The following is a 25,463-nucleotide window of genomic DNA, read 5'->3' on the forward strand; positions in this document are numbered from 1 at the left end:
AGTATTATATAAACTTTCTAATATTAGTATAGAAAATTAGAAAATTATTCCTTATTGCAATCATTCTTAGTAGAATAGTGTGTCCCTTATATAGTATTGATAATTGTTGCTTAATTTAAAGTAATTGTATGTTGGTATCTTAAATTTATTTTTTAATAATGACCTAAATAGATAAATCTAATTGAATTGAATGATTATATAAAATATTTTATATTATTAATATACTAAAATTAAATTCATTTTTTGGTACAGAATTTTATAGGTAAATTTTATATAAGATTAAGTTATTTTTTATTTTTTAATTTGTTTTATCTGTGTTACTTTATTTAATTTTAAGTAGCGTCATATTTACAATTACTGTCAGTATGATATTTTATAAAATATGAAAATTAATTTTTTTATAATTTAAATATCATTGTTTGAGTTAATTTTAATTTAATTTTTTTAAATTAATGTTATCTTTCATTTAGATCTTAATTAATTTAAAATACAAAATTACTAATATATTTACTGTCTCTTTAAATAATAATAACTTTAATTTGTTTACTGTCTTTTTTTATTTTATATTTTGTTTAGCAGAGATAATATATGAATTAGGATGGAGTTAAAAAATACTTTATGTGATGCATGTTTGGCACTGATAAATTTATATGAAATAGATGAGAAGAAAACAGAAAGCTAAAAAATACTGAGTTGAATAGTGTAAACAGATTCATTGAAGCCAAGTTTCTGTGGGTTCTCATGTCTCATCTCATTTTTCGAAGTTCAAACACATTTTAAATGTATGAATTTTAATTATATTTGTTTTGTCTCTCTTCAATAAATACTACAATCTCTTCCTATTTTTGCTATAGGCTTGTCTTTTATTTAAAAAAACACAAAAAAATGTAAAAAGAAAAATCAAAGAAATTAAAACTGTTATTATATTTTAAAAAATTAAATGCTCTTTCAATTAAATATCTATGTAATTCTTATCTAGATATATAAATTGTATTTTAATATATTGAGTGGTAAATATAAAAAATATATAATAGATAAGTTAAAATAACGAATAATGAGATATCTATCTATTCTATTCATTCTATTATATAAAAATCGAATTTTTGCACTTAATGATAAAGTTGACGTGGCATGTTTTTTAGAATGTTTTCTGATTTATTTCTTTTAACTCATTATTTTATAGTCTTCTATAAATAATCTTTTTATCACTTTGGATATTTTAACTCTTTTTTATTTTTTTTTTCTCTTTACATGTAATTTTGTTGTGCATTAACTTTGTTTATTTAATGATGAAATATACTCAAGTTAATTATATCATATAATAGTTTGTTTTCTCCTATGTATTTTGATTTGTATAGTTACTATTGATCTTACTGTTTTCGATCTTGTTGTTTTTGTTTCTTGAATTGTTCTTTATTTTTTTATGACTTGATAATTTAAAAAAAAAAAGCAAAGAACAGAAAAAAATGGACAAAGACGAAGGTTAGAAGCCTAAAGCGAGAACATCATTCCTCAGCATTATTATTATTAATATGAACTTTATTATTTCTTTTCTAACATTCTTTAATACGAGCTTCATTTTTTTTATTAATTATTATTAATACTTTTATTCTTTTCTTCTCTAATTATAAATCTCCTTATAATAATTTTTTGATCGGGTTGTACTAATAAATTTTTTTCTCTATTTTTTGTCAAAAATAATTTATATTCGAAAAAAAGATAAAAATAAATTTTAAGATTCAAATTTAAATAAGATGTGCAAAGAATAACTATTGAATTCATTTGGTCGATTTAAACACTTTGTATTATTGTCATTGAAAATTTCAAATACTATTATAAAATTCTAGATTTTTTATTTTATTGTTCTTAAATTATATATTATCCGTGTATTTGAAGAGTTTCATCTTTTTGAAAATAAAGTGTGACATTATATACTTTTTAGATACAATAAATGAATAATAAGGTTAAAGTGAGTAACAAAATTGATTATAAATAAGATACAAATTTTTAGAATTTCTAGCACAATTAACAAATTTTTAGTTTCAAAATAATTATTTACTCTATTTTTTATCTTTTATTTGATTTTTTATAATTTTTCTTGATTTTTTTAATTAATTATGATTGTAATAACTCATCATAAATTTGTATTTTGTAAAAAAAAATTATCAATCATAAAACACAGAAGACTTAACCAAAAAATTTAAAAAATATTGATTAATCACAAAATAAAAAATTATGAATGGTGCTTTAATTATGTTATAAAATACAAATTGGGACAATTTAAAATTAGTTTTTACCGTTAATGTTAACTTCAATCATAATAAGGTAAAAAGTAAAAATTGTATATAATAATTTAATTTTATTATTTATACTACCAAAATTATTCTTTAATGTATTATATCCTATTTATTTTTATTCATTGATAATCTTTAGTTTTCTATTTTTAATAAAAATTTGAATTGATTAAATAGATTATTTTTATTAGTAATATAATTATTGTGATATTTACTTTGTTCAGTAATATTTTTTAATTTATTTAATATGATTAATCATCTCTTTCTTATTTTATGCTAATTTAATTAATTAAAGTTAATAAATTTCAGTTATTTTAATTCTTGCAACTTTTTATTATAATAATGTATTTCTATTAATGTATTAATATAATTTTAATATTTATATGTCACTAATAATAATAATATATAATATGTCTAATTGTAAAAAATTTACTATTTTTTATACTATTAGATTAGATATATTTATATTCAATTTATTTGATTATTTAATTAAAATTAATTATATTAAAAGATTATATTAATATTGTGGTAGACTAATTATATTATTATTGATTAATTATATTAAAAGATTAAGATTATGATAGATTATCATTATTTTATTATTTTTATTTTTTTATATTAATTCAGATGTTTAGCTTCTTTTTATTATCATTTTTTATTCTCTTATTCTATGTGTTTATTCTCATAAATCTTGCTAAATTAAATAAAGTACTGTATATCTTATTTTTATTCTTCCTTTATATACATATAAAATTTATTATATTATTTCTCTTCCATCTAATAATTTTGTTTCTCTTCTATTTATATTTCTTTCCTTCAATATTTTATTGGTTTTTATTTTTCTAAATTTTATTTTAATTTATGTATTTGTTCTTACTATATCCAATTTTTTTTATTTATGTGTAATATACATTCTTATATATGTTATAGAAATATGATTTGATTCCATTAACTTACCAAATTTTTTTAAAAAATCTAAAGCTAAAGCACAAAAATATATTTATAGATATTTTACTTTAATTTTTTAACTAAAAAATATAATATTTTTTGTCATATTAGTTGGAATTCAAAGTTAAATATGAATATTAATTTTTAAAATAGAATAAATATATTTTTAATTTTTTGCATCTAAAAATAATATTCTATCAATGTTAGAATTATTTATATGGATAAGTAATAGTGAATATAGAATTATTTAGGATGAATAGAACTAAGTACATCTTTTTATTGAAAATACGAATTTAAAAATATTATATTCAATTCTCAATAGTTAACCTCTCATTGAACCATTTTATTTTCAAAAGATTTTTGAAAAAATGAAATAGTTTTAGATGTATAAATTTTATAAAAATTTAATTAATTTAAGATATTTATTATCGTTGATTAAAAAAGTAAATTGAAATGACAATTTAATATTTCTATACTCTTAAAATATTATTTATTTATTTTTCATGCATTCTTTATCATCCAATGATCACATTAATATAATTTAATTCAATAAAATTATTTATTATCATTTGATTGAATAAAATTTTTATTTTAGTTGAAAATTTTAGGATTTATCAACCTCAAGATCATCCATGTTAAATCATTAAAAAAATATAACTAAGAGCATGGAAACGTCTCTTCATTCGAGAGTATGATTGAGATCAGAGAGTTTGGCTCTTGTGGTTCTTTGATCTTCGTCAACCAAAATCTTCTGTATTTTTTATAGGGCTGAATCACAATTTTACTGTGAGAAAAGAGCTATGAAGGCGAGTTTGATGTGTTGGAGACCAAAATTCTAAAGTCATTATTTATATTTGAGTGTGACACTCATTAAACCCTAAAACTCAAATAAAATAGTATCTATGATTTTAATCTCATTTATCCAAATCAAAAGTAATAATAACTTATTTAATTTAACATTTATGATAATAAATGAGATCACTGTTATATAAGTCATTTAATGTGAAATTACTTAATTTACGATTATAATTAATATATATATTATCCATAAATATATTAAGAAATAATGATTTCCTAACAATCTTCTACTTGGGTTATAAATATATTTTTTCCTGAGATAACCTCTTATAAATTTTATGTGTAAATCTGAATGTTATTTCTCTTATTACTTTAATAATCTGGTCTATCTCATATATTAGTTATGAAATTACCGAAAATTTTATCATATTAGTGTCACAACAAAATTACGATGATCCCATACTAAAATACTAAATCACATAGATCAAATTTGGATGAGAAAATTCAGAAATTACATTAAAAAATGATCTCATGCATGTCTATTTTTAACTTGAATAAAAATTCTATTTTATTCAGTGACATACTCAGATAAAACTGCAACGGCAATATCCGGGCATAGCGAAGGTGACTAAGTGATGAGTTTGTAGAAGAAGAAGAGAAGAACTTAATAGACTCATAATGAGAGATAGAGAGAGAGAGAGATAGAAGGAAATTTACCTAGAGAAAAGAAACTCGGCAGGAGAATGGTGGCGACGGGCTTAACAACGACGGTAACGGGATGAGCAGCGATGATGACATAAGTTGTGAACAATGACGGACCCAGAAAAATTTAGTAATGGGGACAAAAATATAACAAAATTTAGGTATAGATATTTTTTTACTTCCCACGATATTCAACAAGTTAAGGACTAATCCGTCATGAATTTGAATTCCATTTAAGAATCTACAATTGGCCGGCAACGAGTTGCTATACATACGAGACAAAATTTGAACCCTCAATACTTATTTAAGCAGACGACTAAGTTGATCACTTGATCAATCTAAATTGGTTTAGATATATTCAAAATTTAAAATTAGAACTATCTAATACATATTGATAAGAACTAGAAATATACACACAATTATTATTATAATATTTAAAATAATAAAAATATAATTTCATACACATAGTATAATATTTAAAATAACAAAAAAATATTTATAAAGACTTTTTTATTTTTAACATGATTAAATATTATTTTTTATATATATTTTTTAAACAATTATTTACTTATTTGTCAAATCTACTTATTATAATTTTTATAGTATAAATAAATTTTTTAACCAAAATAATTATAGTATATTAATATATAGATAATATATTTTTTTATCTTAAACAATTTTTAAAAAATCACTAATAATTTAAGTTGTATTTAATTAGAAAACTAAGTTTTAATTTAATTATTAATTAATTAACTAATATAATATAATTAATTATCACTAATTTTTTAGTGTATTTATTTATTTTTCATACTAAATCAAATTTAACAATATAATTATTATTATGTGTTAAGTTTAACAAAATATTTTTTAACATAAAATACAAAAGAACTATTTATATTTTATTTTGAGACAAATATAATATAATAAGTGGTATATATGTATATAAGTATTACTTTTTTTTTAATTTGTGGGGGCAAATGTCCCCTCTATATTAAACGTGGGTCCGTCTCTGGCTGTGAAGAAAGATGGGAGTTGTGAATAGATAAGAAACAATGGACTCAGCAACAACATGACAGGAGTTATGTGGTTTTTTTGTGAAGAAGTCGAGAAGAAGAAGATTTTAGGTGAGGATGATTGAGTTTATCTTGCATGGCTATAAAGTATAGACCGAAGCTATGAATCATGTGTAATGTGAGGCAAATTCTAATTCCTAAAAAGTGTTTATATGTATATATTCGGGGCGAGTACACTCTAAACCCGTCCATACCCTGTCTTGAGCAAAATCTGCCTCGACTCGGGTCAAGTTATTACCCTTTTCATCCGGGTATGGACGGGTCGGGTACCTACGTATTCAAAAACTCCAGCTAAGTCTAACCACGTATTGATACTCTATTTATTAAGTGTTTATCGCTAGCCAATGGATTGCTATATACACAAGGCGAGATTCTAACTCCTAATAGTTGTTTAAGCGGACAAGAGAGATGATCACTTAACAAACTCAAATTGATTAAGACAAATACTAATTATTTTTAATATTTTAATATTAAAAATTTTAAGAGTTTGATTTTAATTATAACTTTATAAAATATTTATAATAATAATTACTATATATATTATTTAATTTTTTTAATAAAATTTTTAATATAATTTTATGTATTATCCCGTACAAGGTACGGGAACATACACTAGTTAATAATATATTTTAGATGTCAAATTTATAATTAATCGATGATAATGATATATAAGAGAGATAGAGTAGATGAAGAAATGAAAGGATGAGAGAGAGAGAAAGAGGAGGAAATAAATAACTTTTTAATTTTAGAAAGAAAAATTTGATTTCAATTATAATAAAAAAGTGACATGCGATATATTTTAGCTATAAAATGAATAATATATAATAAATAAATAATAGATATCATATAATAGTTTTAAATATTTAATACAACCTGACGAGGCCAATTATAGGGGTGAACCCGAATCGAATTGGATATGGTCAAAATTTCGATCCGATCCGCACTAAAATAATCGGATCATATCAAATCCAATATCCACAGTTTTTAAGTTTGGATCCGATCCAATCCGCATATTTGCGGATTGGATCGGATATCAGATATATCCGTGTAACACAAAAATATTTTTAAAAGTTTATTCTTATTAAAAAAATATCAATAAAATTCATTTTTTTCTATTCTTTTAAATATGTTTACTCTTAAAATAATATTAAATATATTTTTCTTAAATAATAAATTGAAATAATACAACATATATTATAATTATTAGTTGAAATAAAATATAAAAAAAATATTTACTTATTTGTTTCTTTATTTTTGCAGATACGCGGATATACGAATATATACACAAAATTCGCGATCCGATCGTATTAGTTTGTGGATTCAATCCGATCCGATTCGATAGCCTTACGGATCGAATCCATATACGCAATTTTTGTATCGAATTCGGATAAATAACACGAATATGCAGATCAAATCCGATCCATAATCACCCTAGGCAATTATATCCTAAAAATTTCAATGTTTTATTATAAAATCCCAAACAAATTTGAATTTTAAAACTCATGCAGTCATGTTCGCTATTAGAAGCTGTTGTTCATTTCCAAATTTGAGGCGATTTTTTTACAAGGATAATTAAAAAAATAAGGCATTTTATCGTTAGAATTTTAATTTGGTAATTGTACGTTAAATAATTTTTTTTCTGAATTTTTGTGAATAACAAAAAAATTATTTTAAAGAATGAAAAAAGATTTCTAGAAATCGTATTTTTTTCAATTTTCTATACACTTTTTAAGTAGTTAACAAAATGTTATCACAAAATCTTATATCTAATACCCATGTTGTTTATTAAATACAAACATTATTTTTCACTTACAAAAAAAATTATCTTTTTTATTATTGTCATATTTTTTAAAATAATAAAAAGTTATGGCAAGACATATTGTAACTTGTAAGTTTCTATCTAACCCATCAAAATTTTCTCAAAAACAATTCCCATTAGGTAAGGTTTGAACTTTGAATCAATATATCAACATCTTTTTTTTTAACCCAAGTATCTATAATAGACTGTTTAATTCGAAATTCTGAACTCTATTTAAAAATTTGGTGTTGGCTAATAGATTAGTACATATACAAGATGATATTCGAATTTTCGATCTTTATTTAAAAGACGAGTGAGCTAATCACTCAACCAACCTAAGTTGGTTAATTTTCTTCCATATTACTTATGTTACGGCCTGGTCCAAGTCATTCGCGGGTCGACCCGACCCACTGATAACCCGACTCGAACGGTTGGGCACATGTAGCTCACCCAGCAATCCGGACACGCATCCTTGATAGCTCTCCACTACAGATGTGTGAGGAAGCTTCGAGGAAGGTGGGCTAGTCCTTATGGGGCCCACTTCTGACACGGTATATATGGAGAGGGTCCTACCCCTCCCCCAAGGTACGTCACATACCATTCTCTCACTTTTCGCCTGCACATTTCACTTACTAGAGCGTCGGAGTGTCTTTGCAGGTGACACCCCCTCTTCTCCACACAAAGAGCTCGGAACGTCGGCTACTCCACCTCCTGTCCAGTAACCCGGAACCAGGCGATACCCCATCTCATTCATCACAGCACCAACCCGAACCATCCGGTACCCGACCAACCGAACAACTTATAAATTATAACGTATTAAGCAATTTTTGTTTTCTTGGGACGTTCTTTTTTAGGGCATGGGGTTCTTTTTGGGACATGTAAGGGCCTTTAATTTTGAGTGGCTCATTGACGGTCATTCAATATAGGCCCAACAACAAAGTCCTAATCTTTCCTAGGTTGGACTTCATTGAGCCCAAAAGTATACATTGAAAAGCAGGGGATAAAAAAAAGAGGAACATGGCAACTCCCTACTTACGCAAACGTAGGTTCAGGAGTCAGAGGCTCTCAGCCAGGAAATGACGAAGTTATGCTTATATTGTGCTTCATGCAGGATTATAATTCTTAAATCTCCAGCCGCAGGAGAGAATGGATCCTTGAACGGACTTAAGCAAAATTCAGCTCCGTTCCTTATTCACACAGATCAGTAAATGCGTGCGAGCGAGCAAATTCTATGATCGAATATTTCCTGTTGTATATATTTCATCACTGAAAAAAATGTCGGCATCGCAATCCCTCGGAGGTCCTTCACGGTGCGGCCGAGTGCTCGGTCCATCACTCGACAAGATCATAAAGAACGCCGCGTGGCGCAAGCATTCTCACCTTGTCGCGGCCTGCAAATCAACCCTTGACAAGCTCGAATCGGTGTCTGAGTCCGAATCCGAATCCGAATCGACCACTTCAGGCACCAACCAATCCCAATCTCCTCTTTCAGGCCTTCCCTCCACAGATGCCGAACATGTCCTTCAACCTCTCATTCTTGCGCTTGACTCCGCCTACCCCAAGGTTGTGGACCCTGCTCTTGAATGCACCTTTAAGCTGTTCTCTCTCGGCCTCCTCCACGGTGAGATTGATAGTTCAGCTGCTTCACAGTCCGGCGTGGTCTTCAACATCATTGATGCCATCTGCAAGTCCGGCGGCCTTGGTGAGGAGGCCATTGAGCTTGGGGTGCTCAGAGTCTTGCTTTCGGCCGTTCGATCCCCTTGCACTTTGATCCGGGCCGATTGCCTGATTCAGATTGTGAGAACTTGCTATAACGTGTACCTCGGGGGTGTCAACGGCACCAATCAGATCTGTGCTAAGTCAGTTCTTGCCCAGATCATGACCATTGTTTTTGCAAGAGTCGAGGAAGACTGCATGGATATCCCCCTCAAAAAGGTATCTGTTAGTGACCTGTTGGAATTTACTGATAAGAATCTGAACGAGGGCAACTCCATTCAATTCTGCCAAAATTTTATAACCGAGGTAATGGAGGCTGGTGAAGGTGCTACTCTCAAGCCATGTTCTATGCCACCTCCACACGAATCGTCCAAAGCTGCCGATGAAACAGGCACCAACAATTCCCATATCGAAGCAGGACCTGGGGAAAGTAAAATAAGGGAGGATGGTTTTCTTCTTTTCAAAAATTTGTGCAAACTGTCCATGAAATTCTCATCTCAGCAGCACCCTGACGATCGTATCCTCTTGAGAGGGAAAATTTTGTCCTTGGAACTCCTTAAGGTAGTCATGGATAATGGCAGCTCAATGTGGCGCGAGAATGAGAGGCAAGTGGTATCATAGTTGCTACTTACTCATTTAGTCATTTATAATTGCTCCTTCATTAGCACAATCATGTTATTTCTATACTTTGCATAATTCAAACCATATGAAGTTCAATTCTTGTCTGGGGACTTTTTCAAATTGCGACTTTCACTTTTGTAGAGATTTGACGATGTTGAAACTACTGAATTACAACCACTTCTGCTATTACATGACTATTAACTTCGAATTCTAAACTGGCATGCTTTCCTGTATCTTTCAGACTCATCTTTGCTTTTCATGGTGCAGGTTTCTAAATGCTATCAAGCAGTATCTTTGCCTGTCATTATTAAAGAACAGTGCCCTCTCAGCTATGGCCATTTTCCAGCTTCAGTGTGCAATTTTCATGAACTTGTTATCTAAATTCAGATCAGGATTGAAAAAGGAAATTGGCATGTTTTTTCCGATGCTTATTCTCCGGGTTCTTGAGAATGTCCTTCAGCCCAGTTTTTTGCAGAAAATGACTGTCCTCAACTTGTTGGACAAAATCTCCCAAGATCCTCAAATTATAATTGACATTTTTGTCAATTATGATTGTGACGTGGATGCTTCAAACATATTTGAAAGGTATCATGCTTATGTAATATTTTGCTGCTGTTAAACCTTAACAGTTGTCATTATTCAATTAAAGACATTTGCTAACATGCTTAAGTATTTTGTTTGGGTTTGGCTGTGGTAAATTGAGGTTAGTTGAAATAGCTTTTCTCCCCTCCCCCCCCCCCCCCCCTTCCTCTTCAAGGATTAGAAAGAGGCAGATGCCTTGGTTTGGAGCCGTAGCGTGGTTTTAGGGTTCAAATGCATTCTTATTAAGAAGTTTGGTTACGTATTATATTCTTATTAAGAAGTTTGCTTACATGTTATATTTGGAGTACTCTCTTTCTTAAGCTAGAGCCTTTTTTGGGATCCGCATTATGAATCTAGAAAACATTCATGTATATTCTTGTGATTTCTGCATCTTTATTTAGTATTTAAACTCTTATAATTCAATCAGATATTTGCAGGATTGTCAATGGCCTTCTTAAAACTGCATTGGGGCCACCCACAGGCTCAACCACAGCTTTGTCTCCAGCGCAGGATATAACTTTCCGACATGAATCTGTGAAATGCTTGGTCAGCATCACTAAGTCAATGGGGGCTTGGATGGACCAGCAAACAAGGATAGGAGATTTATATCTACCAAAAATCTCTGAGTGCAATGGTACACCAGAGCATCATCTACCACTAAATGGTGAAGAAGGGAATGCTTCTGACCATGAGCTACATCCTGATGTAAATTCTGAATTTTCAGATGCTGCTGCACTAGAGCAGCGCCGGGCATATAAAATTGAACTTCAGGTTGTCTCATAGGATGACAAGTACTCTTGCGAAAATTTAATGGTTATGATTGAATAGTGTTAAGTGCTCCATGCTTGATTTGATACATAAAATTTACTATTTTCTGCGCTGATGCTTTTTCTGGGTTAATGCAGAAAGGTATATCACTTTTTAATAGAAAACCTTCCAAGGGTATTGAATTTTTGACAAGCAACAAAAAGATTGGTCGCTCACCTGAAGAAGTGGCTTTTTTCCTGAAGAATACTGCTGGCCTTGATGAGACCAAGATTGGGGACTATTTGGGAGAAAGAGAGGAGTTTTGTCTAAAAGTAATGCATGCTTATGTAGATTCTTTTAACTTCAATGGGATGGATTTTGGTGAAGCTATACGGTTTTTCCTTAGGGGCTTCAGACTTCCCGGTGAGGCACAGAAAATTGATCGCATCATGGAGAAGTTTGCCGAGCGCTATTGTAAATGCAGCCCTAGTTCGTTTAGCAGTGCAGATACTGCTTACGTTCTTGCTTACTCTGTGATAATGCTTAATACAGATGCTCATAATAATATGGTGAAAGATAAGGTTTGGCCTTGCTGAATCTTTTATTTTGTCTTGGCTCAACAGAGAGTCACAGAGAACCAAATTTGTTACATATCTTGTGTCCATTGTGGGTTTGATAATTTAATCCCAAACCATCCTTTTTAAAATTATTTTACTGATGAATATTGAATTTAATAAGTTTTCCATGGAACATTATCCTCTGAATGCAATGAGATGTATATGTATTAATTCTGAATACAACTTTGAAAACACAACGGTTTCTTGCCATTTCTTTTCCATTCTTATTTAGGTGGGTGGTAATTATGGTGAATTCTGGCGTTTGTGTTCAGGAATTCATGGAAAATGATGAGTTGAGCAATTATATGTAGCTTCAATTTATGAATAACTCTTGACTAAATTTGATTGCTTATAATTCTTCTACACAATTTACATTGTATGATCTGTTGCCTAGTTTGTGATCCTACAATGGTGAGTATGATTTTGACGTGGATTTTTTGTTATTATGTATTGATTACCTTCCAGATGACAAAGGCTGATTTTATCCGAAATAATCGAGGAATAGATGATGGAAAAGATTTACCAGAAGAATATCTTGGTTCCCTTTACGAACAAATTGTTAAGAACGAAATCAAAATGAATGCTGATTCCTCTGCACCTCAGAGTAAACAGGCAAATAGCTTCAATAGATTGTTGGGACTGGATGGTATTCTCAATCTTGTAAACTGGAAACAGAATGAGGAAAAAGCAGTGGGTGCAAATGGGCTTCTCATTCGGCACATACAAGAGCAGTTTAAATCAAATTCAGGAAAATCAGAGTAAGCTAAGACATACCGATGTTCAGACTTTGTAATTTTTTTTCCTTCCGGTTTTGGTCCAAGTGTAAAGCTAGCTCTACTAGACACACACTGTCTTGAATGTGTTCTGTTTTCGTCTATGCTAACTTTGGTTTTTTTCCCTGTAAAAACATATGGAATAAGTGATGTGATGTGTATTCTATGCATTTCCATTGTTAGTCATTTATATTTACTGTTTATTTGCAGATCAGCTTATCATGTTGTCACGGATGTTGCCATCTTGAGGTTTATGGTGGAAGTCTGTTGGGGGCCTATGCTGGCTGCATTTAGTGTAACACTTGACCAGAGTGATGACAAGCTAGCTACTACTCAATGCTTACAGGGATTCCGACATGCTGTGCATATTACTGCCATGATGGGAATGCAGACTCAAAGAGATGCCTTTGTTACATCAGTTGCTAAATTTACTTATCTGCACTGTGCTGCAGATATGAAACAGAAAAATGTTGATGCTGTCAAGGTAATTGCTTTTAATTTGGCCATCACTTTATTTGTATTCTCCTTCCTCATGTATAACAACAATATCTTTTTTTGGACATCATATTTTAGCATCTTTCTGATGATATTGTGCATCTATCAGGAAAATGGTGATGGTTGGATCCCTTTGATTTGACTAATCTTTTTATGGAAAATAGAATGTGAGAGATACTTCATCTTTTGGATTTACCATGTGTAACTTTAATATCTTCTGCATCTTAATGTTCTGCAGGCAATAATATCAATTGCCATTGAAGATGGGGATTATCTGCATGAAGCATGGGAACACATATTAACTTGCCTCTCCCGAGTTGAGCATTTGCAATTGTTAGGTGAGGGTGCCCATAGTGATGCAACCTTCTTCACTTCATCTAATTTTGAAACAGAAGAAAAAACTCCGAAGACATTAGGTTTCTCTTCTTTTAAGAAAGGAACTCTCCAGAATCCGGCCATGGTTGCTGTTGTTCGTGGTAGTTCATATGACAGCACAAGTGTTGGAGTCAGTGCTTCTGCACTGGTAACACCAGAACAGATTCAGAATTTCATTTCAAACTTGAATCTGCTGGACCAGATTGGCAACTTTGAATTGAATCATGTGTTTGCTCATAGTCAACGGTTGAATGGTGAAGCAATAGTGGCCTTTGTGAAAGCTCTTTGTAAAGTTTCCTTATCAGAACTACAGTCTCCAACAGATCCCCGTGTTTTTGGCCTAACTAAAATAGTAGAAATTGCGTAAGTTTCTTTCATAAAATGGTGGAAATTGCTACATTTGATGTGTGAATATAAATCATATAATTTATACACTGTGAATCGTTTTGCTTTTTTGAATTGGTATTAATAATATAGAAGCAATACTTTCAAGGGAAAACACTGCTCACTAGATAAAAAACAGAAGGAATATAGAAATACATAAAGAGAAAACAAGCAGAGCTGATACACAACTCTGTCTTTCTTAGTTGAAGCCAGCAATTCATGCCAAAACGCCCCTTCCCCCTTAATCATTTTAATGCCTTCATTTCTCTTAAAACATGATAGCCAAATTTTTTTAGCATGGTAGGTTCTTGAGGTCCTATTCTGTATTTTGTCGGTGGGAATAATCTTTGCCCATGGTATGCTGGGTAGGATTGTGTTCATGACTGTTCTCTGTTGCTCTGCTCATGTATGCTAATTTTCATATGCAGATAAACTGGATGGATTTGTTGCCTTCATTTTATTTCCTTTGTTTTGTAGGTTGTCATATATGACAGATTGCATAGGCTGTCCTGTATGCTCTTATTGATTACCTTGTCAATTGTCATACACAACGATTCTTTCAGTTAACCTCTAGTTTAATAATCTAAAATAAATAAAGAACTGACAAGAAGAGAGCGAGGCGAGATACAGACAATGTACAGCCTGCTTTTCTACAATAATAGGGGGTGACCAGGACTAAACTCTTGACTTTATGTCTTGGCAATTGCTTGTTGGATTTCGGCTTAATTGTGTTTTAGGTGAGGCAAGATTGACAAATTTAAAACTCAAACCCATTGGCCACAATTCACATCCACGGGTGCAACCAACTACTTTTGGCTGAATTTTAACAACACATATTTATGTTCATTGTTAAATCTGTTCTTGTGAAAATGAGGGAAATCATTTTCCAGAAAGGGGACTCTTTTGTTGGTTTCGTTAGACCTCAAACAAGGGGTTGCTATTTACTCCAGTTCATGTTATAAACATGTATCTTTCTTTTTCCGTAGCTTTCAATTGTATTTCTTAAGTTGATCATTAGCACAACTGTGGCTAAAATTCTGATGAGGATTTAACTTAATTTTGATGTCATGACTAGAACATGGTTACATTGGCAGGCACTATAATATGAACCGCATCAGATTAGTGTGGTCTCGCATTTGGAATGTGCTCTCAGATTTCTTTGTCTCAGTTGGATTGTCTGACAATTTATCAGTTGCAATATTTGCGATGGACTCACTGCGACAACTAGCAATGAAATTTTTGGAGCGCGAGGAACTGGCTAATTATAACTTCCAGAATGAATTTCTGAGACCTTTTGTGATTGTCATGCAGAAAAGCAATTCTGCAGAAATTAGAGAATTGATAGTTAGATGTATTTCACAGATGGTCCTTAGTCGTGTCAGTAACGTGAAATCCGGCTGGAAAAGTGTTTTTATGGTATGTTTATGTTGTCTTCTTCTCCCTGCCTCTCTCTCTCTCTCATTGTTTTTGATTGATAGATATAAAACTCCTTATCTCCCCTATCAAACAATATAAGCCTTAGGAGAAAAAATCCATGAATTATAACAGGGTTGCAAAGAAGTGATTTGCTTTGGTTCAATCCTTGTTACTCCCGTTTTATCTGAATAAAAATTAAATTTCAACATGAAGATATGTTGGCGTGTGGATTGTAAACACTTCAGGTCCAACAATAGGCTTCTTCTGATGGTTGGGAAAATCGTTCATGATATATAGAAAATTGAAGCCTGAAACTGTCAGGTATTTCAAATAAGAAATTGTTTTTGTTTATTGACCAAAGGAAGGCGTAGTTTCTTATTCTTTCAGGAGAAAAAGAACAATTCACTGCTAAACGGGTGACTTTTTTTCTTTTTCTTTGTTTTTTTTTTTAATTTCCTCTGCTATACTTTTGTTTTCTTTCTTCTTCCTTTTTCTTTTTGGGTGAAAAAAAAGGAGGAAAAACATAGATGAGTTTATTCATAATTTCTTGTTGGCTATGTCCTGTGCTAATTGCAACATCTCATATTCCTTTTTGTCTTGGCAAGTTAGAAGGTGAAAGTCCCATATCTATGATCTTCGTGGTGTGAATCTTAATGCTCAACTTTTGAATTTGTTCCATTGAAAAAATTAGTTAAAAACAGAATGAACACACAATAAATGCCATTCTATTAACAATTTGATGGGATACTAAGATTGTGTGTTCATTCTGTTTTTAACTAGTTTTTATCATCTTATTATCTTTAAAGAATCTGAAAATTGAAACCTTGAACAATAGTTTACTTCTAATGCAGTGTGTTTGATTCTCAGGTTTTTACAGCTGCTGCAGCAGATGAGCAGAAGAATATTGTATTGTTAGCATTTGAGACAATGGAGAAAATAGTGCGAGAATTTTTCCCTTATATCACTGAGACAGAAACAACGACTTTCACCGATTGTGTACGATGCCTTTTGACATTTACAAATAGCCGATTCAATAGTGATGTTAGCCTCAATGCAATTGCTTTTCTTCGCTTCTGTGCCGTCAGACTTGCTGATGGAGGACTTGTTTGCAATAAGACGGGGAGTGTTGATGGCACAGTAGTTGTAGTTGCAAATTGTGTTTCAGATGTGCAGGGTTTAACTGATAAAGATGATCATGCATCTTTTTGGAATCCTTTGCTATCAGGTAATATGTCTTTAGATGCTACGATATTTAGTATAATGGTTAGACTGCCATGCCTAATGGACAGTAAAGAAAATATCTTAGGTTTCAGTCGGTGTAAAAAATACAAACATGATTGTCATTTCAGCATGATTTGCGACTTAATGTGATAAACCATATGTTTATGAATTAGGATAAGAGAGGGTTTTTCCCTCCCTAAATCTTGTCTATCTTATCCAGTTTGAGGTTAATACTTTATTCACAGGGCTGTCAAAACTAACATCGGATCCAAGATCAGCTATCAGAAAGAGTTCATTGGAGGTGCTTTTTAACATTCTGAAGGATCATGGTCATTTATTCTCACGCACATTTTGGAATAGCATTTTCTACTCTGTTATTTTCCCTGTATATAATTCAGCATCAGGAAAGAGAGATGTAAGTCTACAAGAGAGTAGTTGTTCAGATTCTTCAGCGTCTATACATCCTGAAGGAAGCACATGGGATTCTGAGACTTCTTCAGTAGCTGCAGAATGTTTAATAGATTTATTTGTCACCTTTTTCGATATTGTGAGGTCTCAGCTACCAGGTGTGGTTTCAGTACTTACTGGGTTCATTAGAAGTCCTGTTCAGGGTCCAGCTAGTACTGGAGTTGCTGGACTAATGCGCCTCACTAGTGACCTGGGTAGCAGATTTTCGGAAGAAGAGTGGAAAGAGATATTTTTATGTTTGAAAGATGCAGCTATATCAGCAGTGCCCGGATTCATGAAGGTCTTGAGAACCATGGATAATATTGGGGTGCCCAATATTTCACGAACCTATGCTGACATGGAGTGGTCTTCTGATCATGAACTGACAAATGATGAGTTTGGTGATGACAATCTGCAAACAGCCACCTATGTTGTGTCAAGAATGAAGAATCATATTGCTATGCAGCTACTTATTTTACAGGTTTATTTCTTTCCTTTCTTGTACTTAACCTAAAAGTGTCAAAGCATTTAAAGCATGACCATGGGACATCTAAACTGTAAGGACCAAATTTCCTCCAAGATTATATTCATTTACATCCAGAGATTAGTCCTCTTCCTTTTATGTTTTCTCCCATATTTTTCTTCATGTTCCTTTTCTCTTTTTTCTTAGGCTTTGTCATGAAAGCTGCTTATCACGTGAACTAGGTTGAATTTTATCTATCCCACTGATTCGTTCTTTCACTTTCTATTCTTCAGCAAGTCTCTGTGATTATGTGCTAACCAATATTTTATGCCAAGTAGTGTGATTATGTGCTAACTAGTATTCAATTTTTCCCTGTAAAATTGAATTTAGGACCCTTACAATACAGTTTTCAGTGATTTGTATATGTCCCTTAATTGAAGAGAAGAAAAAAAAAAGAGGGGGGGGGGGGGGGGGTGATTCTTAATTCTCTTACCTCCTTTCAAGTCTTTATTAAGTGGATAATCACCCAATCTTATCCCAAATCACATTGTCTTTTAGCCTCTTATGAAGTTTTGTTTTAGATATGGGATTGGTTAGTGTGCCTCAGTGAAGTTTTTCTTTGTTTTTAATTATTTTTATCTTCTTTGGCTTGAGACACCCTCATGAAGGAAGAGAGACAAGAACCTTCACTCCTTTAGTCCATTGTCCATCTCCATCCGTCAACTTAGATGTAAGAAGTTGGACTGATGATTCTTTTGATGTTTTTCTCCTGCAATTTGGTGACGAATTAATCAATAAAATATCTTTTGTTAACACTAAAGCAGTCCACTAAAGTAGTGACAAAGTAATCACTTAGGTACCAAACTAGTAAAACATCTTTTTAGTTTTTAAGGACTAATTTGTTAATAGATTAATTTTAAGGGTCAAAATGGTAGTTAAGTCTTCTGACACGAATTTCTGGCAAAAATGTTTAGGTTTCACCTCTAAACTGAGTGTCTTTTCATGCTCTGATCACAGGTTGCAACTGATCTCTATAAGATGCACCACCAGTCCTTATCAGCAGCCAGCATTGAAGTCCTCATTGCATTGTATTCTTCTGTCGCTTTGCATGCACGCCAGTTGAACAGTGAGTCGAACCTGCTGAAGAAGTTGCAAAAAGCTTGCTCCATCCTGGAACTCTCTGGACCCCCCATGGTTCATTTTGAAAATGAGTCCTTCCTGAATCACCTAACCTTTCTTCAAAACGTACTAGTTGATGATTATTTTACGCATGCTGAGATAGACATAGAAACGGAGCTTGTTGCAGTGTGTGAGAATGTATTGGGCATATACCTAAAGTGTGCTGAGTCAGTTACCCATCCAGGGACAGTGCCAGTGCCACATCGAAAACTTCCTCTGAGCTCAGCAAAGAAGGAGGAAATAGCTGCTAGGACATCCCTAGTCGTCTCTGCATTGCAAGGGTTGGAGGGTCTGAAAAAGGATTCATTCAGGAGATATATTCCCCGGTTCTTTCACTTATTGGTAGATCTTGTGAGGAGTGAGCACTCCTCTGGAGAAGTTCAGTTTGCCCTCAGTAATATATTCCGTTCGTCTGTGGGTCCATTTATAATGGAATGAGTTTATAGTATGTAGTCTTGCAATATATTGTATTAGAGACACCACCTCATATCAGTCAGCATTTTCCCATAGCTGAAGCACGAGCTATTGCATAGCCATATATATTTTAATTTACTTGGCGTGCTGTCATACTCCTTTTTTGTGATTGTATGTGCCATAATGTAAATGATAAATTTATTTTGCAGTTTTCAAATCCCCAATGCCGAACTTCCTATTGCGATGAAGAACTTGATGATGCACTCGTCTATGCGGAGTTTTGTATCATTATGCGTTAGCGTGAGTTAGTAGAGTAGATAACTATACAATAATTATAAGTATAGAAATAAACAGATCATAATACATAATGTCACTAAGGCTTAATATAAATATATAGAGAGTAGTATCAGTCATAAAAATCATACAATCTCAGTAAATATTTATTATAGTATATAATATAATAAATATAAGTTAAATAGTTAATTATTAAAATAAAAATATTTACTTTTATAAAAAAATAAAATTAAAAAATTTTTATTATAAAAAAATATTAGAATTTTATATATTTATTTAATAATAATCAAATTATAATTTATTAATTATAATTTATTAAAATTTAATTATTTTTGAAATAATAATACAGTCATGCTATACATCTATATAATTTTGTATCTATGTCCATCCAAGCTGGCCCAACAAAAAAAAACCCAATACCATTAAATGAGAGTGTATTACACGCACCCAACCCCTCCCCCCGAAACGTTAACATTCATTCGCGCTTCATTATGAAAAAACGTTCCTTCTTCAACTTTGAAAAACCGCTATTGAAAAATTTCAAATCACTCTCAAAATCTCTCAAACTTCACTCGTATTCTCTGCGAAAACCAGTGTTTTGAAAACCGAACCGGATCGTCCGGTTCGACCGGATTAACCGGGAACCGATCTTCTAGCCGGTCTGGTTAACATAAAAAACCGCTTGGCAAAAAACTGGTGAAAAAACCGGTTGAACCGGTGGTAAACCAGTAGATCGGTGGAACAAGACGATTTTTTAACAGTTTTATAGCTCAGCATATAAAAAGGCTGAGAGCAGCATCCTTCTCAATTTCCTTCCCTCGCACAAAAATGGAACCCTAACCCATTATCCCTCTATCTCTCAGCAACCAGCAGCAGCAGCCACCGCCTCCGTCGCCGCCGAACTCTTCTCGTCAGCCAAAGGGTGCCGTCGCACCGGCAGTGACGGACAGAGGGTCAGATCGAAGTCCTTGGCCGTCGATCCTCTTCTCCTCCACGTCGTCGCCTCTGTACTTGCATGTCGAAGCTCGTTGCCGTCTTCTACTCTTCTCTACATTGTTTTGACGGATTCGGAAACAACAAGTGAAACTGAAAGCAGTTCCACGGATTCAGAAAGCAGAAGTGAATCCGAAAACCAGTAAGCTTGATGTTCATATTGGTTTCGTTTTGCTTGTATTTGGTTAAAATTGTTCTTATGTGCTTGTTCTTATGTATTGCAGAGAAGAAGAAGAAATTGAAAAATAAGCAACAAAGAAAAGAAAACAACCACAGAAAGTGGTTAAAAAAGAAAGCAAAAAAGGAAGCCTGTGCCGATGGATTCAGTGAGCACAAGCAAATCTGAAAGCCAGTAAGTATTGAATGATGTTCATTTATGTGATTGTATGATGTTCATCTGGTTTAGTTTTGCTTTTCTTTGCTGAAAATTGTTTATGTATGCTTGTTAAGTAAATTACAAATGTGATATTGTTTAATGGAGTTGGTCAAGTTGATTCATTTGATTGTCAAGTGTTAAGTTGAGTCCTTTTACATACAGAAATATTTTTCTTGATGATTGAATGTGTATCATGTTTTATTCAGCACGTGAATTGTGTTCGGTTAAGTGAAGTTGGTCATTTTCGTTCACTTGATTGTTAGTGTCTTCAATTATGTTCTTTTGCATGCAGAAATATTTTTCTTGATGATTCAATGTGTATCATGTTTTATTCAGCACATTAATTTGATTCGGTTCAGTGGAATTGGTCATTTTCGTTCACTTGATTGTAGTGTCTTCAGTTGGGTCCTTTGGCATGAAGAAATATTTTTCTCGCTGATATTGTTTGCCGGTATAAATTTGATGTGTTTGTATGTGTTGCAGAGAAAAAGAAATCGAAAAAACTCCGACAGTGAAGAGAAAACAACCGAAGAGGGGTGCAAAAAAAACAAACCAAATCAAGCAAGCTTGTTCTGACAGATTCAGAGAGCAAAACTGAATCTGAAAGCGAGTAAGTTTCTAAAATCATATCTTGGGTTATTTGATACATTTATTTTAGCTTCATTGATACTTATTTTATGTATTTTCAGAAGTGAACGAGTAAGGATCAGCGCTGCCAAAAGAAGAAGAGAGGCGTTGCAGCTGTTAAGAGAAAAGAGAGCAAAGAAAAGAAATGATGGAGCTCAGACAATAAACGTTGCTCCGGATCACTTTGACTCGACAGAGATGTGAAATGATTTATCTGAGACGTAAGATTCGGTTTCTTATATCGTGTTCTTTTTCTTTGTTTGCTAACTTTTCCTAAAACCTCTTCTAATTCCTCTGGATTCACTGAGTAATATGCATTTATTTTGCTTAGACTGCCGACTGTAAATTTGGGTAGCGAACCTCTCTTACAGACTCAGATGAGCTCCACACCGTCTATAAATGCCCCAACCAATACCAGGTAAATTCATTCATTGCAAGCTTTATTTTCAGTTCAGTGGATTGCAAAAATTAATTTGATGTGTTTCTAGACCTCTGCTTTTAATCTTGGTTGCTAATTTTAATTTGGTATCTTTTTATTAGGAAAAATACCCAAAAAACTCCGGTAAAAGTTTTTAGAAGAAAGAAAATCCATCAAAAATAGAGTTTAAAAACTCCACCTGTCTAAATTGAAAATATTTATATTGGTCTTTTAGATTTAGGTAATAATTTTTGTTTAATTAATCACATAGAATTTGTGTTTAAATGTCAGTAGCACTATACCTGATCCTGACCTACAAATCATTGAGGTTCGAGAAGAAACTCGTTCCCAACCTTTGGAAATGTGAGTTTTTTAATGTGCAGATTTTGGTTTCTCGGTACCTATTCTAATTGTTCAACGTTGACTTCTTGCTTGTTCACATTCCTTAGACTTCCTATTGCGGTGTCTCTTCTGAGTTCTCTTAAGGAAGAGTTAATAAAAGATGACTTTACCTTTGTCCCTTCGAAAAGTCAAACACAAGAAACTTCTGTTAATGAGTAAGTTGCACATAAAATTATTTTTATTAATTTTAATGGCATAGGATAATAATTTAGGGTCATTGTCGAACTGTTTTCTGTTTAATGTAGCAGCCTTCTGGAACCGCAACAGCAGCCCTGCAAAGAAGCACCAGCACGGCAATCAGAACAAGAAGCACCTGTCGATGTATAAGTTTTACTGCTTGTTTAAAACTGGTAAATTTTGGTTCATTACATGCTTTACTTGTGGATCATTTGAATCCACAAATCAATTCAACGTGTTCTTATATTGGACTCTTTTCTGTTTGTTACAGCCGTCCTCCGAAACCCAAAAAGCAAGCTGGTGAGGAATCTTCCTTGACGAAGACGAAGCCAGAACCTCCGTTGAATGTGTAAGTTTCAATTAATATCATTTTTAATAATCTTTCATGTTATATGATATTGCTTTTTCATTGTTCCTTTAAGTTGTAATTAGAATTCTTTTTAATAGTACATGATAATAATTACGGATCGTTATTGAACTCTTTTCTGTTTAGTGCAGCAGCCCTCTCGAAGAAAAACAGCAAGCGTGCCAAGAAGCTTTGGCGGCACGGCAATTGGAAAAAGAAGCACAGCCTGATTTGTAAGTTTTTTTTATTGTTCAAATCTGGATAATTTTGGTTCATTACATGGTTTAATTGTGGTTCAATTGAATCCAGAAATCAATTACTCTCTTCTGCTTGTTACAACTGCCCTTCAGAATCGGAAAAACAGGCTGCCGAGGGATCTTGCCCAAGGAAGACAGAGCCAGAACCTCCGTTGAATGTGTAAGTTTTAATTAATATCATTTTTTTGTTAGCTTTCGTGTTATATGATATTACTTTTTCATTATTGCCTAATCCTCCGTCGTCTTACAGTGCTGCTCGTCCTTCTTTGTGGAAACATGATGCACCTTCGTTCTACCTTGGCATAAGTCCCCTGACATCTCAACCAACTCCTCCGACCTCTCAGCCGACGGTGTCACAGCTTGAAATCCTGGCAGAGGCAGTGGTAGATGCTGGGGTAACAACGACATTGAAATTTTCTGAAGCAACAAGTGCCAAGCCGAGCTTCATAGCCGCTGAAGTGTACAAAACTTCGGAGAAAGAGACAGAAGTCACGGAGGAGCCGAAGGAAAAATGTTATCATTAGATGACACATGTGAAAGAAACCAAAGATGGTACCAACGAATATGACCCCATACTCATCTTGAAGCATCAAGCGAATTTCGAGGGGGTTAGACATCATTTCATGTCTCTAATGCCCGAACAACATGTGAAAAACACGGTAAATTCTTTGCCTATTGTGTTAATGTTAATGATTTTTCTAAAGACTCTTATACCGCATATCTCGTAAATTTTCTTCTTGTAGGCAGTCAATGCACATTGCATGATTCTCAACGACATAAAATGTCCTTGGTTTCAGAAAGATATATACTGTGTGCCGACAGATATTGTGATAAGCCAGATTTTTTATTCCCTGCTGATTGAATGTTTATTACGTTTTATCCAAAACATGAATGGAGTTCTGTTCAGTGGAGTTGGTCAAGTTGATTCATTTGATTGTCAAGTGTTCAGTTGAGTTCTTTTGCATGCAGAAATATTTTTCTTGATGATTGAATGTGTATCACATTGTATTCAGCACATGAATGGTGTTCAATTTATTGGAATTTGTCATTTTGATTCACTTGATTGTTAGTGTCTTGAGTTGGGTCCTTTGGCATGCAGACAATTTTTCTTGATGGTTAAATTTTTATCACGTATTATTCAAAACATGAATGGTGTTTTACTGGTTCTGATAAATAATTTGGTTTATTTGTGATTTAACTGAGATTCATTTTGCAGATGTTTATATTGGGAACCCATGGCGAGAAATACATTGATCCAAAGACCAACAAGGTCTACCGGATGGATGTCGATCGATATGCACACTATCGCTAATTTCTTGACAAAAGAAAACTCGCATCGCATCCATTTGTAAGTTGTGATTTCTAAAACTTCTTTGATAATTCTCTTTTTTGCTATCGTTTGGACTGAGATATTCTATCGTTTTTCCAAACTTCAGCTGTTTGTGCCGATTTGCAATGGACGACACTGGTGGTTGTGGATTGTCGATGTCCGGAAAAAGGCATTCCATGTGCTTGACCCTGTGAACAAGAACAAAGATGAAATACCTGATTTGAGAATTAAATTGAACAAATTTGTTGTAAATTATTAAATATTTTCCTTGCTTATTGAATGTTTATCACGTTTTATTCAAATCATGATTGGTGTTCGGTTCAGTGGAGTTGCTGATTTTGATTCACCTGATTGCTATGTGTTCACTTGGGTTCTTTTGCATGCACAAAATGTTTCTCTTGCTGATTGAATGTTCATCACGTTTTATTCAGAACATGAACAAGGTTCGGTTCATTGTAGCTGCTAATTTTCATTCACTTTTTGTATCCCTTTCAAGGATTAATAATCTCCCAGATGAGGGTTTACGCTGGGGCGAAACCTTTAATGGAGGATGGAGAGGGAGAAGAAGCAGAGTATATTAGATTGAATGGTCAATGTACAAGGTAAAAATCTTTCTCTTCTATAGTGCTATTTTTAGTGTGTTTTATTTTATATACTATTAATCGTATTTTACTTAATTCTTGCTTAGCTATGATTGTGCAATATACGTCATGAAATAGCTTGAAACAATTGATCCTCGAAAGATCAAAAGAGGGAAAAAGTATCAATATAAAGCTTGGACACAAGTAAGTAGTTTCTAAATAATGAAATTCTTTGATTTCTTATTTCAGTTGGGTTCCTTTCAATTGAATTGTAGCAAGAGATTGATGCTTTCAGGCTTGAATATGGTCCAAATATTCTGTTGCACAAACTGAACAAAATCAGAGACCAAGTGATAAGGGGATCTGAAGCAATAAGACTCCCGAAGTCATCTGCTACTCTCTCCAACCCTTAATGTAAATTCACGTCTGGGGATATATATAGTAAATAGGATATACTTTGTTTCACTGGTTGTAATTAATATTATTTTGTTTAACTTGTTTAAAAAAGCAAACACTGCTTCTTTTAATGTATATATGTGAATATTAATGTAAATGTTAATGTATATATCTAATGTATATATCTGATTCAAGATGGATTA

General features: G+C 32.6%; 1 protein-coding gene and 2 long non-coding RNA genes across 18 annotated transcripts; all 3 read left to right on the plus strand.

Annotated features, from left to right (window-relative positions):
• The first annotated feature begins 8,645 nt into the window (after positions 1–8,645).
• Positions 8,646–19,280, plus strand: LOC130942260 (brefeldin A-inhibited guanine nucleotide-exchange protein 1-like). 2 transcript variants are annotated; one of them, XM_057870984.1, is made up of 11 exons: positions 8,646–9,934; positions 10,218–10,535; positions 10,970–11,303; positions 11,438–11,860; positions 12,362–12,654; positions 12,880–13,153; positions 13,403–13,902; positions 15,018–15,339; positions 16,207–16,564; positions 16,806–17,488; positions 18,488–19,280. In XM_057870984.1, the coding sequence occupies exons 1-11, from the start codon at positions 8,889–8,891 to the stop codon at positions 19,085–19,087; spliced, it is 5,151 nt and encodes a 1,716-aa protein (XP_057726967.1). In that variant the 5' UTR covers positions 8,646–8,888; the 3' UTR covers positions 19,088–19,280. The 2 variants fall into 2 exon arrangements, with proteins under 2 accessions (XP_057726967.1, XP_057726968.1); XM_057870985.1 differs by lacking the exon at positions 8,646–9,934 and having other exon boundaries at positions 10,262–10,535; positions 10,960–11,303.
• Positions 19,281–20,164: 884 nt separating this feature from the next.
• On the plus strand, positions 20,165–23,377 carry LOC130941231 (uncharacterized). Of its 12 annotated transcripts, none has more exons than XR_009070566.1 (12): positions 20,165–20,492; positions 20,575–20,702; positions 21,210–21,336; positions 21,416–21,574; positions 21,685–21,771; positions 22,063–22,134; positions 22,221–22,328; positions 22,419–22,523; positions 22,622–22,699; positions 22,849–22,929; positions 23,047–23,113; positions 23,204–23,377. It is a non-coding gene; the product is annotated as an uncharacterized LOC130941231 (long non-coding RNA). The 12 variants fall into 12 exon arrangements; XR_009070564.1 differs by having other exon boundaries at positions 22,422–22,523; XR_009070571.1 differs by having other exon boundaries at positions 22,066–22,134; positions 22,844–22,929.
• A 122-nt stretch (positions 23,378–23,499) lies between these two features.
• Positions 23,500–25,463, plus strand: LOC130941233 (uncharacterized). 4 transcript variants are annotated; one of them, XR_009070577.1, is made up of 6 exons: positions 23,567–23,612; positions 23,697–23,901; positions 24,170–24,301; positions 24,390–24,885; positions 24,972–25,068; positions 25,160–25,463. It is a non-coding gene; the product is annotated as an uncharacterized LOC130941233 (long non-coding RNA). The 4 variants fall into 4 exon arrangements; XR_009070578.1 differs by lacking the exon at positions 23,697–23,901 and having other exon boundaries at positions 23,500–23,612; positions 25,140–25,463; XR_009070575.1 differs by lacking the exon at positions 23,697–23,901 and having other exon boundaries at positions 23,500–23,612.

This window comes from Arachis stenosperma, chromosome 7, assembly GCF_014773155.1.
Source record: "Arachis stenosperma cultivar V10309 chromosome 7, arast.V10309.gnm1.PFL2, whole genome shotgun sequence".
NCBI lineage: Eukaryota > Viridiplantae > Streptophyta > Magnoliopsida > Fabales > Fabaceae > Arachis > Arachis stenosperma.

Bases quoted from the DNA above. Each gene is read 5' to 3' on its own strand.
- LOC130942260 (XM_057870984.1), top strand. From the start codon at position 8,889: ATGTCGGCATCGCAATCCCTCGGAGGTCCTTCACGGTGCGGCCGAGTG. The intron at 10,536-10,969 runs GTATCATGCTTA...AGATATTTGCAG, and splicing joins GCTTCAAACATATTTGAAAG to GATTGTCAATGGCCTTCTTA. The intron at 13,903-15,017 runs GTAAGTTTCTTT...TTACATTGGCAG, and splicing joins ACTAAAATAGTAGAAATTGC to GCACTATAATATGAACCGCA.